Source organism: Cebidichthys violaceus, unplaced genomic scaffold, assembly GCF_023349555.1.
Source record: "Cebidichthys violaceus isolate CVI_PGR_0920_01 unplaced genomic scaffold, fCebVio1.0.p SCAF_22, whole genome shotgun sequence".
Classification (NCBI taxonomy): Eukaryota; Metazoa; Chordata; class Actinopteri; order Perciformes; family Stichaeidae; genus Cebidichthys; species Cebidichthys violaceus.
The window spans coordinates 7,856,647-7,872,556 of NW_027176395.1; the positions used below are offsets into that span (position 1 = coordinate 7,856,647).

The 15,910-nt window shown below is 43.1% G+C and overlaps 1 protein-coding gene across 1 annotated transcript in view; it reads right to left on the reverse strand.

Moving 5' to 3' along the window:
* The window catches only part of eipr1 (EARP complex and GARP complex interacting protein 1), a 55,141-nt gene that overhangs the window by 16,835 nt on the left and 22,396 nt on the right, over positions 1–15,910 (reverse strand). Inside the window, exons 5-6 of the mRNA XM_068718027.1 lie at positions 11,577–11,676; positions 3,848–3,984 (exon numbers count right to left, since the gene is read on the reverse strand). Coding sequence (XP_068574128.1) covers positions 3,848–3,984; positions 11,577–11,676 — 237 coding nt within the window. The remainder of the gene's footprint in view (positions 1–3,847; positions 3,985–11,576; positions 11,677–15,910) is intronic.

Sequence of the window (15,910 nt, forward strand, 5' to 3'; positions counted from 1 at the left end):
CACAGCTTTCTGTCCCCAATATTGGAGCGGAGTTTTGAATAATTTACATAATGCTGCATATTACATCAGTACAAACTAGAACAGGATCCATATATATTTCATAAGCAGTGTTATCTTTGCAATTTTTTCTTTTTTTAAAGCACTGTGTATCTGGGAGACGGGGGTGCTGAAGACACCGTGCTCCTCTCTAGGGTGTTAGATGACTAACTAAAGGCGGCTGCTACTGCTGGGCTGTTCTCCCTGTCCTTATTTCAGAGCAGGGCGGCCGTGATTGGGCTGGCAGACCGGGTGACGAGCCTCGGGAACGAAAGGGGGGGAGGGAGGGAGGGAGGAGAGGAGAAGAAAAGAGTGGGTTTTCTGTGTGTGTGTGCGGGTAAGAGGGGACACCTCAGAGGTCGTCTGAGGAGGCAGTGGAGCGTGCGGAGAGGCTGCCATCACACAGCTGCCACACCAACTGGACACACACACACACGCACGCACACACACACACACACACACACACACACACACACACACACACACACACACACACACACACACCACATTTATGTGGAGGCATGAGCACACAATACCAGGCGCGCACACACAAAAGCAGAAAGGTACACAGAGCACAGAGCAAACAGGGGCGAGCACGCGGTCACTTGTCACATGCGAGTCGCTTACTCAAACAGAGGGGCACACACACACACACACACACACACACACACACACACGCAGAAATGTGACTCACCGCTCATTCACACTTGCAAGCCTTCCACTCGCAACCACTTCACACTTGTGCACGCACGTGCACGCATGAACACACACACACACACACACACACACACCGTGGCCTCGGTTGACGCCCGTCTCTGGGTAAAACCTTGGACTGAGGGAGTAAAAGAAGGCACCGGGATTAATTTGGTTAATCGCTTCAATGGATGAATGACAAGAAAGAACAACATAGAAACAATAGACCTATTATTTACTATAACCTGAAGCTATTAAAATGTTTGTTTTTTAAATTAGCTTTTTACATTTAGGTATTTTAGGATTATTGATTTATCTGCTGATGTTTTTTTCAATTAAATCGACCAATAGACCCTTTCACATTTGACGTCATCATAAATATGCGTGCGCATGTTGGCATTCCGCCGCAGCCATCCCGGCGAGTTAGCAAGCTTTTAAACAGTGAATTAAAACTATTAGCTGAATCCAAATGTCTGGTTGTTGCATGTTCGGTTGTCAGAATTGATACGCCAACAGCGGGCTCAAGTTCTACAGAATTCGGACAGGATCTCGACCGTTTCTGAGTGAGGGGTGTTTCAGTTTAACGAGTGACCATGGTAACTTGTGACTTTCACCTGAATGCGCAAGGGCAAGCTATTAAATGTAGCAACTACCACTGGACTGGATCCGAATGCTCAAGCTTGCAGAGAGAGCAGGCCCTCCCACAGTATGTTGACCAGAACTCATCAGACTACAAGGGATGTATTTAACCACCTTGGATGTACGCCTGTGAAGAAGAATTCACCTTAAATTAATATTGGTGCCATTTGCTATATATAACATTCTGGTTATAATTTCGTTTTTGTTTTTGTTTTGGGGGGTTGGGGGTTAAATAGTCAGTAGCGATGAGAAAACACTATGATTATTCGACATTAACTATAAAAACTAAATAAACTATAAAAAATAAAAAAAATTCTAATTTCCTAAATCATTTTACTTTCTTTGGTATTTTCAAATACAGATATGCAATGATGATTGCTAGCTTCATAACTAGCGTGCACTAGAGCCCGTCATAATAGGTTCACTGGGCGGCCCGCTAGCTCACCTGCAGAGCAGGCTCTCATGTAATAAGGCTGATTCTGAACCTGCGGCCATTTGTAGCATGTCATCCTCCCTCTCTCTGCTCCCTTTCCATTCTCTAGCTGCAGTCAAGTAAAGACAAAAAAGCCCCACAAGAATAAGAAAATAACAGTGTGCACTGGGGCTCATGGTACCTGCCTCACACCCCCGGTCTGCTCAAACTGTCAGCTCATTTACATCATAGCTCAAAAAACTCCAGTGTGCTGTGGCTTTCCAATAAATGACATACATCATTTATCTTTAATCGCTAGCTATTTAATTGCTTGCTTTCGCTTTCTGTTTTCGTTGTCCTTTAAATGTGAACTTAATGTTTTCTTAACATCTAATGTTTAACATATCCAATATATTTATATGCCCCTGTAAAGCACTTTGAATGGCCTTGTGTCTGATTGGTTCTCTATGAATAAAATGACCTTGTCTCATCAAATTACAAAAAAATAAATACCCAATGAACTTTATTTTTTTTAATTTCAGCGTAGATCACAAAGTTTACAAAGATACCAGCTGAATTTTAGGGGAAATCTAAAAAATGAAAAAAAAACAATGCACAAGGTATCTTTGAGTACACTGTGAGATCAGAGATGAGACTGTGGTCTCTGCTAACAAGCCCTGTGCTGCTGCCCCCTCCTTCCCTTTGTGCCCACGGCCAAATCAGCGCTGTTGCATCTTTCAAAATAGCACAGCGGGAGGAGAACGGCCAAAATGAAGCGTGCAGGAACTCTATAATTTGTTATGTGGCTGATGGGGAGTGATATCAATGATTCAACCATCTTATCCGGGCCTGTGATCTTGTAAATATATTCTCTCTCGCTCTCCTTCTCCTTCCCCCCTTCTCTCGATCTCTTCGACGCGTCGCCGTGATCAGTGCGGTGGATAACGAGGCGATTCTCATTCCTCCTAGCAGAGCCCGCATGTACACACTCACTCATCACATACCTCAGAGACGCAGCGAACGCAAACAGAGCACACACACATACACACGTACACACAATACACACACACACAAACACACACACACACACAATGCACGCACACAGCCAGAGGTTGTAAGGTGGGTAGCTGATAACCTGCAGTTACAAGGTTAATGTGTGGTAGTACACATGCTCTGTGTCAAGCAGGAACATTAGTGTTTCACCACGTCGCACTTTATCATGTGCTGAGGAGAAGCACACACTCCATTAGAGTCATGGACAACCACAAGCAGGCAAACAAAACATATTATAAAAGAGAAAGAGGGAATGTAATGTGCAGCTTAGAGGTTTTTTTCCGTGTCTTCTTACATTCTGAATGTTTTTTTTTTACAAAAAGCAGTGTTGGCAGTATTATACGTGAATGAAGTTAATCATTTGTATATATATATATAAATAAATGAAAGAGCTTTTCAGTGGGGCTTTTCTTAAACATATGCAACACATATGCAGAAGGGATGTGGACTCATCTGCAGTACTTCCATTCAGCATGATGAGTCAAATTAAATGCATACTTCTGTGTACTGCACTGAAATATCTTGTAATTACGTGTAAACACACGCTGAAATGATTAAGCTCTGAGAGTTTAACTCGCGACTCCAACATGACTCACTTCTGTCAGATTTAAATGCAGGCTGTTGGAAAACATCTGGCTGTTTTTTTAATTCAGGTGCATGCATATGAAAAAAAAAAAAAAGGTATGCTAATACTGAGCAAAGCTCACAGAAGACATGCCTCATGTTGCTCTTTTTTAAAATGTCAATCCTAAATGTGACCAAAGCATTGCTTGTTAGCCATGGTATTATTGAGCACATGTGGGTTTTATCAACTCAAGTATGTGTACTTACATTACATTACATTGAAATAGTAGGAGAGGTCTTTATAATGTCTTTGCTTTAAATAATGGCCATTTAAAATATCAATATCAGGATTTGCCGAAATGTCTCAGATTTGAAAACAAAAACGTACAACTAGACGTCCGCAGGATGTATTTGAATGCTGTATTTTCAGAAAGAAAGCGGAGAGCTCACCTCATGGTGCGGAGGTCCCAGCCCCGGATGGCCGTGTCGTTGGCTGTGGCGAGCTGGCTGCAGTTGTGATGGGGGCTCCACTTGCCCGAGGTGAACTTCAGCTGACCTTTGCCCTCCAGGGTGGCGATGCTGGAGACCTGCGGAGGGCCGGCAACACCTTCATTACCGTCTCTGAGCAGGGACGTGAACCTCATCCAAATGTGTCTGTGACAGGTTGAGCCAGCGCAGTTTGCTCAATCAGCATAAAAAGGCTTTATTAGAAGTAATTTTCTCTGCAGGCCACATCAGGACTACAATCGTTCAGTGTGACTCCGTAGAAATATTTTGGGCATTGCCGGCACACCGAGTGCCTGCAGATTTACTCCACGCTAAAAACACGAGCACTCTAACTGACATAACTTCTAACCTTCTTTGCAATGAATGTCTCGCTGAAGATGTACTTTCGGTCTGATTCGGTCTCAGTTATAAGACTTGCTACTAATTCAAAGCTGCACTAATCAATAGATCTTATGTTAACAATTGATCAAATTATTGTGTGCAACGTGAATGGAGTTTACTTGTAGAGACAAACTCACAGAGAATTGTTACCCAAGGCCTCGATCACATGGATCGAGAAACGCGTCACCAGCAAGTTCAACGTTTTCCCATGGTACAGTGCGCCTGGCGTGCGCTCCTCACTTGGGCCTTGGGACTTAAAACTTCTCGTCAATGTCACACCTGGTCCAGGCAGTCAATCAAATCCAGGAAGAGACGTTCGTTATTTAAATTGCATAACATGTATTAAAAAATAGGAATATTGGGTGCGAGGGAGGATTTTCCGCTGTAAATGACACGGCCGGCTGGAGCCGCAGCAGGTTGCACCTGGATTAGAGCGGGACATCATGTCTCCTCTGTTTGGCCCAGTTTTTCAAGAGCCTGGCGATGGACGAACCTCTTCCATAGGGTTGAGGCATGAGTCATGATTATGCAAATTCAGATACGGCGAATGGTCGGTCAAACTTGCCGGATGTATCCATGTTCTGATAAAGTAATACAAATTCAAAGGGAGGCCCAGGACCAGGTGGAGGGACTATATCTCCAAACTGGCCTGGGAGCGCCTCGGGATCCCCCAGTCAGAGCTGGCTGATGTGGCTCGGGAAAGGGAAGTTTGGGGTCCCCTGCTGGAGCTGTTGCCCCCGCGACCCGATCCCGGATAAGCGGACGAAAATGAGAGATGAGATGAAATTCAAATTCTGTTTTTACAAAGAATAACTTTTATCCAAAATGCATGGACACCACCATCACCAGCAGCATTTTACTTTCTGAGAATCTGATCGCCACCTGTAGCTTACATAAAAATGGAATGTTCTGACAATCCCTCACCAGCAGAGACGCTCTCCTGCCTGCAGCGCGCTCCAACATATGGATTAGTACAATCTGTTCTCCTTTCAGTGCCCACCAGCAGGGCAGCCCCCCCCCCCACGCGCAACAGCATGCACCTGCTGCTCAGTCAGCACACCTACTGACCCCTGGCTCTCCTTGGTCCTGTAGTGGGGATCTATACACTGGATCGCTCAGAGTTACTTATGGATCAACTGTCGAGTCTAAGATGAGCCCTTGGAGGATTCAAGACCTATGAGTGTCGAAAGCTGAATCAATCTAGCCTGTTGAGGCGGCTTGGAAAAGCATTTAAATTGATTGTAATTTCTTAATTTTAGGCAGAAAAAAAAAACATTTCACTGACCAAAATGTCACTGGATCCAAACATTAGAGCAGTTTAGCTGAGAGGCACTCAGGTTAAATTGACTACTTTTCTTTTTAAGGCTTTTCAAACAAGACAACATGCTTGTCATTGGATATTTATCAAACCTGCTTACGTATATATCACAGGGGAACAATGAAGCTGAAATTAATCAAAGTCACAACACTTGAAGGACTTTGAATTCTAAAGCTTATCACTTCATCAGGCTGCTTTTTAAAATGGAATCCAATTAATTCAGTGGGCTGGCTTTGGAAATGATCATCTTTCCCTTTAAACTACGAGGCATCTCACTGCTCCACTCCCTGACTATCTGCAGGTATTCTCTCTCTCTCTCTCTCTCTCTCTCTCTCTCTCTCTCTCTCTCTTTCCCTCTCTCCCCCTGTCCTCTCTAGCTGAAATAATGAGAGTGTACCAGGGAGCTGTGCGGTGACAGGCCGATCGATGATCCTGCTCCAACGAGAGAGAGAGAGAGAGAGAGAGAGAGAGAGAGAGAGAGAGACTGACAGAGCAGCAGTCAGGGAGGGAGAACAGCAGATAGGATAAAAGGAAGGAGAACAAAGAGGGTAAAGGAAGAAAAGAAAGGAAAAGGAGTGAAAAGAAAGGTGGCAGATGAAAATCGGACGAAGAGAGAAGCAGGGTTTCCTCTGTGGCCTTGATGTAAAATGTTCATGTTTAAATCAGAGTGCCTCCTCCTTTTTTCTTTTCTCATTTTTATGTCGGGTTAGGTTTACTGTGCATACTGATCATCACCACATCAGACGTTTTGCAACTTATTTGATTAAAGGCACAGTGAAATGGCAGCTAGAACATTGCTAATATACTTGCCCTATAAACAATAGTGTCACTGAGTTACACTATTGGCTGGTCGATTTGGAGTTCCCCCATGCTGGAAACGTTTCTGCCTCTGATGCACTTCCTCTATGCATACCTGTGTCGTTTGTTAGCCAAATTCATATTTTCCTGTCCATGTGTTACAATCTTCACATTTGCGGTTGTTAACACAATTTGATGCATATACGGGCGACACAGCAAACGGAGTAATTTTTTACTGAAAGCCGGCATCACAAAGCTACAAACTGACGCCCGCCGCTTATTGATGCGTGACGCGCCACAAATCACAGTTGAGCTGGTCTCAACCAATCACCGTCTAAAAAAAAAAGCCTGCATCAACAAGTGCTCGAGCAACACGTTAATGACAACTTGCCGACGACGTGGCCGGCCACGCTTGGCAGGGACTAGCTGGCAGCGTGAAGATGAGAAATAAACTTCTTTACACATGCCAGTGCTGTTTGCGTGTAAAACTAAGTGCCACTATGAAGAATGAAACAACCCATGAAGAACACTCAAACAGATCTTTCTACAAAGTCAAACATTTGCCAAATTTGTTGATCGTCCCAGAGTTCTTCAGAGAATTGATCAGATTGCCTGACACTTTACACTGTAAACTCCATGATCAGTAGGGAAGCTTGGGGTAGGACTCTCTCTCTCCCTCTCCCTCCCTGCCGCTACCCTGGTGGTGCACCAGCAGAGCCTGAGTTTCGTGCATCCCAGGTTCCCAGCTTTATTAAAGCACTAACCAAATTAGGGCCCCTAACAAGGCGGTGCACACAACACTAGGGGACGTGTTCATTTAGGACGCAGGCGGTACTAATGCAAAGCTATCTGTCAAATCGCCATGCGTTTGTGCTTTCTCCAGACTCCGGAAGAGAGAGTGCGTGTGCATTTGATTTTGTGTGTGTGTGTGTGTGTGTGTGTGTGTGTGTGTGTGTGTGTGTGTGTGATTGTGGGTGCAGATGTACAGGACAAGGTGTGTGGGTGCGCAGTGAGCCGGCGGAGAAAATGTTCCCGGCTCAATTCCGCCAGCGATTCTAATTGATGAGCCGCGCACACGCGGACGCACACAAATCTTCCTTCAAACAATGCACACTGGTGAGCTTATGCACATGATCCTCTCTTATATATGCATACACACACTCACGCAAACACCCACAACGAACTCTCACACTAATCTAGGCCAGGCCCGAGAGAGAGAGAGAGAGAGAGAGAGAGAGAGAGAGAGAGAGAGAGAGAGAGAGAGAGAGAGAGAGAGAGAGAGAGAGAGAGAGAGAGAGAGAGAGAGATCCACACTGCAGCTGGACACGTCTTGAGATGAACACATCAGCCTCTGACAGATAGAAGGAACGAGAAGAGAGTGGGATGAAAGGAGGGAGGGAGGGAGGGAGGGGAAGGAGATTAGCATTCTCATCAGCACCAGAGGAATTTGTCTTGGCTGCCAACTCTTCCTCCTCTTTTTCATTCCCTTTCTCCTCATCAAGCCCACTCTCTCCTTATCCATATCCCCCCCCCCTCTCTCTCTCTCTCTCTCTCCCCTAATCTCCATCTTTCAGTGGGAGATTAGGAGGGAGTCCTCCATCGCTCCCTCTTTCTCCGTCCTCCCTTTTCTCATTATGCTGCTCTCACACCATTACCCCCCCCCCCCCCCCTCTCCTTCTCCCTCGGTACAGAATTTAATTCGCTGTGCTGTCCAGTGTTGTTGTCAGAGGGTAGAAACCCCCCCCCCCCCCCCCCCCCCATGGTCCTCCTCAACCTCACACCGGGGTCATGGCGGAATGGAGAAGTTAATAGAACGTGTAGAAGAATAGAACTAAAAGAAGTTAATATTGAATATTGGCTTCATTTAGCATTGTTCCCCTGATGTTTTTAAGTGTCCACCAGGCAGAGCTGTTTATCCTCGTGGGGTCTGCTTTGTATGTAGCATTTAAAAAAATAATAATACTTGAGTCTTAAGACGAAGAGATGAGAAGCCACAGTTTAATAATGAGCCGAAAATATGTTTTACACTTCCGGGGTGGGGATTCCACGCGGCAGCTAGATGTGCGAGGACCCCCTCATAACATGCTAAGCTACCATCAGTGACACTCCACACATCCTGCACACATTTAAAGCCAAACAACAGGAGTTCTCTTAAAAAAAAGAGAAACTAAATGCTGCATAAGGATGTCACATGACTGTGCTTGACTGAGGCTGAATATAGTTATTTTATATTGACGCCCCTTCCAATGCTTTTTTTTTTTTAACCAAGCATTCATTTGCAACCAGCTTTTGTTCCGAAATGTTCTGCAATCTGATTTTTGCCCTAAATTCCACATCCATCAGATGACGTCACTGTTTCCTGCTTCCACACTGCAGCCCTAATGCTGGTTGGAGAGCTCTTTGAATTCCTTTCACTTTGTTTTTTGACGCACAAAATTGGAATGACTGATGATTGGTTAAAATTCTATTAACAATCATGACATAATTACAAAGAAACAACTAATCATCTTTAAAAAGGTAAATTCCAGTATAAAGCACCAATAATAGTGCAAGAGACACTTGACTCCAGGTAACCAGAACAGCCCCCCCCCCAATGTGAACGTGACATACGGTAACATCATGTGAAAACATGGTTGTAAAATTCATGAATGTGTGTATCAACTATGTATTGGGGATTCTTAAAGATGTATATAGTACATAGGTAGCCCAAAGGGTTTGCTGTCTGTGCACGTAGTAATAAATTCAACGCATTGTAAAGTAGCTAGAAAACTTTTCCCAACTTCACTTCAATTTTTAACAGAGTTGGAAACTGTCAACACTCAACAGAGATAGAACAACGCTTGCTTGCAGCTAATATCCACGTACACTGGGCACAGTAGGAACAATCCGCTGCTTTCAGGCCATGTTCTGAAGGAACAGAGAGTGAAGACGGCAGACTTTTCAGGTGTCCTGGAACACGACGAACCTCTCCACAGTTCAGTACTCACACTGCGTATTTATTCTAACTGCCTGGCAGTAACATATACAGCTCCATCTGGTGAACAATTGCTATCATTGCATTTTCTGTAAAAAAAAATGGGGACGACGTTAAACGTCACCAAATTTGAAACTTGATTGATGTGAATAAATAATCAATAATCAATTCATTGAGAACGGTGTGAGTGTGAGATTGAGTAAATCCAAGAGACTGGAGATATTTCAAACAACACACGTGTCTGCACACACACACAGATCTATTAGGTGTGTGACCTGGTGGCCTTTATGTGAATCCCTCAACAAGCGAATGAATTACAAATGAGCCATCTATATTCTTCTTTGCTGGTGGCCTCTGAATGGAACAACACACACACACACACACACACACACGAAAGCATGGGCTGACACACACCACTACTCTATTACTTTTCCTCACACACACATACACACACCTGACACACACCATTATCTTGAGTCTTTAAATACATAATGGGCATTTTAATTGCAAAGCCGGCGGGTTGAGCCAGGGAGTTCACAGTGAAGAGCCTCTTCACCTTGCATTAGGGAGGACACAACTACAAGGGAGCTGACCAGAAGCACTCACACACACCGGTAACATGGTGATCCATTCATTTTTACTCTTTTTAAAAGGCCATTACTGGGCATTTCTGCATACTAGGAATAAGACAGGACTGAGTGTGAATGCATTGTAAAATGAGTTCAGTTCTCTGAAAACAGCTTGTGTTTGGCCTTTTCCTGTTTCCTGTCACACTTTTACTCCACAACTATAATTATTTGACACTCTGAGTTACTAGTTACTTTTCAGGTGAAGCTTTTAAATTAAAAAACATGTGATACACTTTTAAAAAAAACAAGGCTATTTGCTATTAATCTACCCAGAAGTATATAAAGTAACTAAAACTGCCATTGATGATCTACAACATTACAATTTAGTTTACAAGTACATGCATTAGGAGATGGGTTTTTGTAAGTTTTCTTCCAGGTAAATTTAGTCCTTTTTTCGAACATGGGATGGTGGTGCACTTAAGCCTCTTGTGGCCGAAATTGGTATAACAACAACAACAACAAACATCAACGAAAACGATTTTTGCAAAAACAAAAAATGGCAAAACTCTTTTTTCTGCTCACGTTTTCACTGATGGAAAAAAGTAACTCATCCTGGGAAAACTTTTTTTTCACTTGTTTCCCCGATGGAAAACTTTTTAAGGAAGCTAAAAAGATTATCCAAAACCTTTATGCACACACTCGTATGTCATAAACACCAGGGAGAAAACAACTTCAATCAGACTTGGATCAGAAAAATAGATACGAGAATATTTTTTCCCCAACTTGCCTCTCAGGGCTTCCATAGTCTCTCTCTTAATTTCACATTTTTACAAAACTAGCTGGGAAACGACAGCATTACATAGTTTTATACTTTTAAAAAAACAACAAGAACTGTACTCTCTCCACATGATATTGATACAAGACACCGCAGCCATGGCATAGCTCAGCCATACACACTCCGGCCTGATAATTCCTGTGGAAGGTAGCCTACTACCCTTAAAGAGAACACTTTTTTATCTTTTTTTTTTGGGCATGAGCAAATATTGTGGAGGAACTAAATCTAGTTCTTCTGGTTGAAATGAAGCTTAAGTTCCTGAGCTCCTTTAAAAGTACTGATAGCAGCATATTAATGTCTCGAGTTTTGGAACGAGACGTTTCACTATCATATACGTGTATATATTACAGTGTCCACACATTTGGCCATGTAGTGCAGCTCTCTTACATTTTCATGTGAAACACAATGTATGACACCAGTCAATGAACAGTGAAAAAATAGATCCAGTGAATGACTTTTCCCCTACTTATTGAACAAGACTATTACTATCACTGTTGGAGAGACTTGGCCAGAATAATATGAAAGTGGCCACATCTTATAAACCTGCCCAGATACTGTGTGTGTGTGTGTGTGTGTGTGTGTGTGTGTGTGTGTGTGTGTGTGTGTGTGTGTGTGTGTGAGACAGAATGAATAGTGGACACTCTTTTGTCGCAGAGAGGATGTGCGCGCCTGATAACACCAAGACGATATGGTGGTTATCAAATAATGAGTTAGCTATTGTGCGATATGGTGTGCGTGCCTGTGTATGTACTGTGGCTTACAGTGTGTGTGTGTGTGTGTGTGTGTGTGCGTGTTACCGTGGCCTGTGTGGAGCTCTCCTGCAGGTCCCAGAGTAGTGCATGGTTATCAGCCAATGAAATCACACGCTTGCCATCCCCCATGGGCTCCCACAGCACGCTGTAAATACACAAAGACACGCACGCACACACATACACACACAGAAAAGCAGAAAGTCACAGTCAATTAGAATACAGATGTTGGTCAAACATGCTTACAGGCTCATCCACACATGCTGCAGCACTGGAGCTTGTTGGTCAGATTTCACAAGACTGTTAATACAGCACCTTGTACAATATCACAGTTACATTGATTTTTAGATACGTGCAGGTATGTGAATGCATGTATCCTGCATTTGCAGTGTCAACAACAAATTTACAATTATAAAATCAAGCACATTATACAGGTTTGTATTAACAAATATTTTTCTTTTGGTGATCAAATTCCATTAAAAAAAGCACCAAACCAAGAAATTGTGGGTCCTTCTATAATAATACCTTCTCATTTCCCTAACCTGTGACGGAGAAAGGGCTCAGTCATTTTCTACAACGGCGAGGCACTATAGCTGTGAGCTAAAGTTAGTCATCATCTAACAAAAGGAAATGCATTTGTTGGGGCCTATTTTAAGCGGAGGATTAATCTGGTGTTCCAGTGAGTACTTCTGTCAGGTGGTACAGAGGTGTTTTGAGTCTACATAAACTTCAGTGTGTGTTGATGGGGATGAAGGAACATGTCATTCAGGGCAACAGTGTGGCTCATTGATAGTTATGGGCAACAATATAATTCTATGGCTGTTTTTTAACAACACACTACTTGCTAGTAGGATCAATTCATTCTTGGTTTTGGTCATTTTTCATTAGGGACGCATGGACCTGACTGTTCTCAGTCCTGATACTGATACCTGGGCTTTAGGTATCGAACGATGCCGAGTACTGATCCAATACCAGTGTTTCATTATTTATCTGTATGCGTCACTGCGTGGAGGAGACTGGGATCATTCTTTCATTTGTAAGGCAACATCAGGCTTGACTTAAAGATTACTTTCCTAACTTTGTAGAACAAAATGTAACAAATAAATTCATGGATATAAATGTACTGAGTTTATTTAATTATTTATTAAAATAATGGCATCCAATACCAGAGCAGACTTTTGTCACCAATACCCGATCCAGCTGTTTGAGTCAGTATCAGACCAATATTGCATATTGGTATCGGTGCATCTCTACTATTGGTGATATTTGTTGACAATTATTAAACAAGACAAACAGTCTACAGCCACGCTAGCAGCTTGGGCTTTTTCAGGAAGGGGTCTTAAAGAGACTGGCGCTAAAACAAAGATTTTCAGACAGAGGGTGAATACAGATCTAGTTTGACGAACAGTGTAAGAAAAATAATCTGTATTTGAACATTAAAGCATGTAAACATGTTCTAGTAGAAACCCAAAATACAAGTCTGAACCTGGAAAATGAGCATGATGTGACCGCTTTAAGACCAGCATTAAAAAATAAATATTTCTCTATTACCACATTTTCCCCAGTTCTATTTTTGGGAATTCCAAATACATTCCCATAGTTACAATACAATTTTTTTTATATTTTGGAAGCGTTTGTAACCCAGACTTACAGTAGGTGTCGGTGTAACTACCATCAGCCAGAGGAGATTGTTGTTGTTGTTGTTTCACTGTTCACGCAGTCCCTCAAAAGAGTGTGACGGTGCCTGGAGCATGTTTAACCTGCAGCTAATCGCTATTTGCTCAAGACAGTGACAATAGCATACAATGGAGTTCTGCACGTTTAGCACAGAGGACTTATTGGCGAATCCAGCAGCCCAATTCTGTCAATCTAGTGTTCAAACACAGCAGTGGGTACAGCCTCGCCTCAGTGGTGTGAAAGAAGTGGTAGCTCTTACTGCATACTTAGCTTTGATTCCTCCCTGCATACTACTTTCTGCAGAGTATTGATTCCTCGCTGCATGCTTCTTGGAGTTGGGATTCTCCACTGTGCTCGGTTTAAAATATGTATTGCACGCGAGTCATAGGGGCCTCACCAGACCTGACACACTGGAGCCTAAACTGTTGCTTTACACTTCCCTTGGTGTTGATTTGATCACTCGTATTCTTTTTGCCGTTTGTTCTCCTCAGTTTGGGTAGACCTAACAGCTCTGCAGTGTCAGCAGAAACACAACTACACGGGATAAGAAAGAGGACACAACCCAAGTGAGAAAGCTGCGCTTTGAAGTCTGAGTCCTGTCGGCTTTAAAAGCAATATGTCAGTGCAGTCAGAGACCCGGCAATAAGCTAAACATAACCTTGGCCTGGGAAAGCTGCTATATGCTTGTTAAGGGGTTTGACTTAAAAAAAAAAAAGTTTCTAATCTGGGTTAAAGGATGTAAAATGTCACAGAGGTGCACACGTGGTCTGGCTGAAGGTTTGGATGTCTGAGCCCATCACAGCTGTAAAGCCGCTGTCACCGGTTTACGAAATGCCGCCGTTTATTTAAGGAGTTAGTCCATTAGACGACTCTATGTCCTCGGACTCATTTGTCAACTTGAGACAGCAGCAGCAACAATGCCCGGTGTTTGACGGAGAGCGTGTGTTCTAGAAGGTGAGTGTTCGTGCAAGATAAAACAAAAAAGATGGAGCAAGGGAGGGGAGTCAAAAGTTTGCTTTTGGATTTAATCCAAATTTCAAATATGCACAGTCCTATTAGAAAAAGGTGGAGCGGGGAGATGGAGAGGGAGAGAGGGGCGGTGTTTATAAGGGCTGTAAATTCATGACTGCTGAGGGACAGATTTTACTGCCCTCCTGTGGAGCACGATGTCATGGGCAACACACACACACGCACGCACGCACGCACGCACGCACGCACGCACGCACGCACGCACGCACGCACGCACGCACATCATTTTGTCGCTGAAGAGGAAACCACATTGACTTCTATTCGTTGCCTGAAGATGTTGCCTACCCTTAAGGGATAGGTTTGTTTTTAAGTCTGTCATAATACAATATACATGTATGCAATACGCACATTGAAAGTTGTTGTAATCAGTCTTGTTGTGATCATTCCTCCTCTCCATACTGGCCATGAAGCCATCTCTTCCAGACACCACTACGCTATAAAAGACGGGAGGCAAAATACGGATCTCATTCTGTGCAAAAAATGTATTCTTAAATTCAGCTGAAGCCAAATCAAGTGGGTATCCTCACCCTTAAATATGCATAACAACATGGACAAAACGATTTCAGGAAAATATCTCATTTATCACATTTTATTTGTGATTATTATCTAAAAACTACTCACCAGGCTGTAGCCTATTTAGCCAACATTAAAAGGGAAAATTCACTGATTTTCAAACTTATCTCCATCTATCTGAGTTAGGGATACCGTGTAAAAAAAACGGCTGCAGTTCTTGCCGATGCTCCGTTTCTCTGTGGTGCAGCACCAAAATCTCTTGTTCTGCCTGCATCCAGTGACGTCTTCAGAGGCAAGTTAGAACTACAGAGTGCTACTTCAACAATGCTGCTAAAAAAACATCCTAGTTCTCTTCGCTTGTATTGCAAACTAGTTTTCAGCAGTGAAAAAGACGCCACAAAATATGAGTGCAGAGGATGTCATGGACGAGGATTTTGACAGTGTATATTTTGACAGTGTTTTGGCCAGGCGGCAACCTCCGGTTCTACCGAGTGAAGCCAATGCGGAAAATGACTCTACTTCTCTCTTGATTTATTACCTCAGTAAACATTGTATTCATGAGTTTATGGTCTCAATCTCTAGTTTCAAGTCTTCTTCAATACAGCATGATGTTCATTTAGTAAATTATGGTCTATTTAGAGTCAAATAGACCATAAAGCAGGGTATGCTTTAGGGCGAGCTTACTGTGACAGTCAAAGCAGCAAAAACAAGGCAATAGTAACAACAGAAAGCTCAGTGAGACCGTTGAATACGTTAAAAATAAACTAAGAAATTAATGAAATAAAATAATCGATAAAAAAAAAAAATATATAGTTAATCTATATATATTAATTTATTAACAGATCACTGTTGCTACTAGAGCCGTATACAGCGTCTCTACATCACTTCTCCGCATTCCAAATATGTTAACTGTTCATTGGTGATGGGCATAATCCAAGATGGTGACGGCGAAATCGACAAACTCAAGGCTTCAAAACGGCAGTCCACAAATCAATGGGTGACGTCCCCATGACTATGTCCACTTCTTATATACAGTCCATGGTTTTGGCCGACTCGGATAATCAGCTGGAGAAAGGCCACTCGAGGCTGCAGCAGCAACGGGGAGGATATGGCTCCCCGAGGATAAGGGGAAACTCCAGAACCCGACACCGACTGGCGGAGCC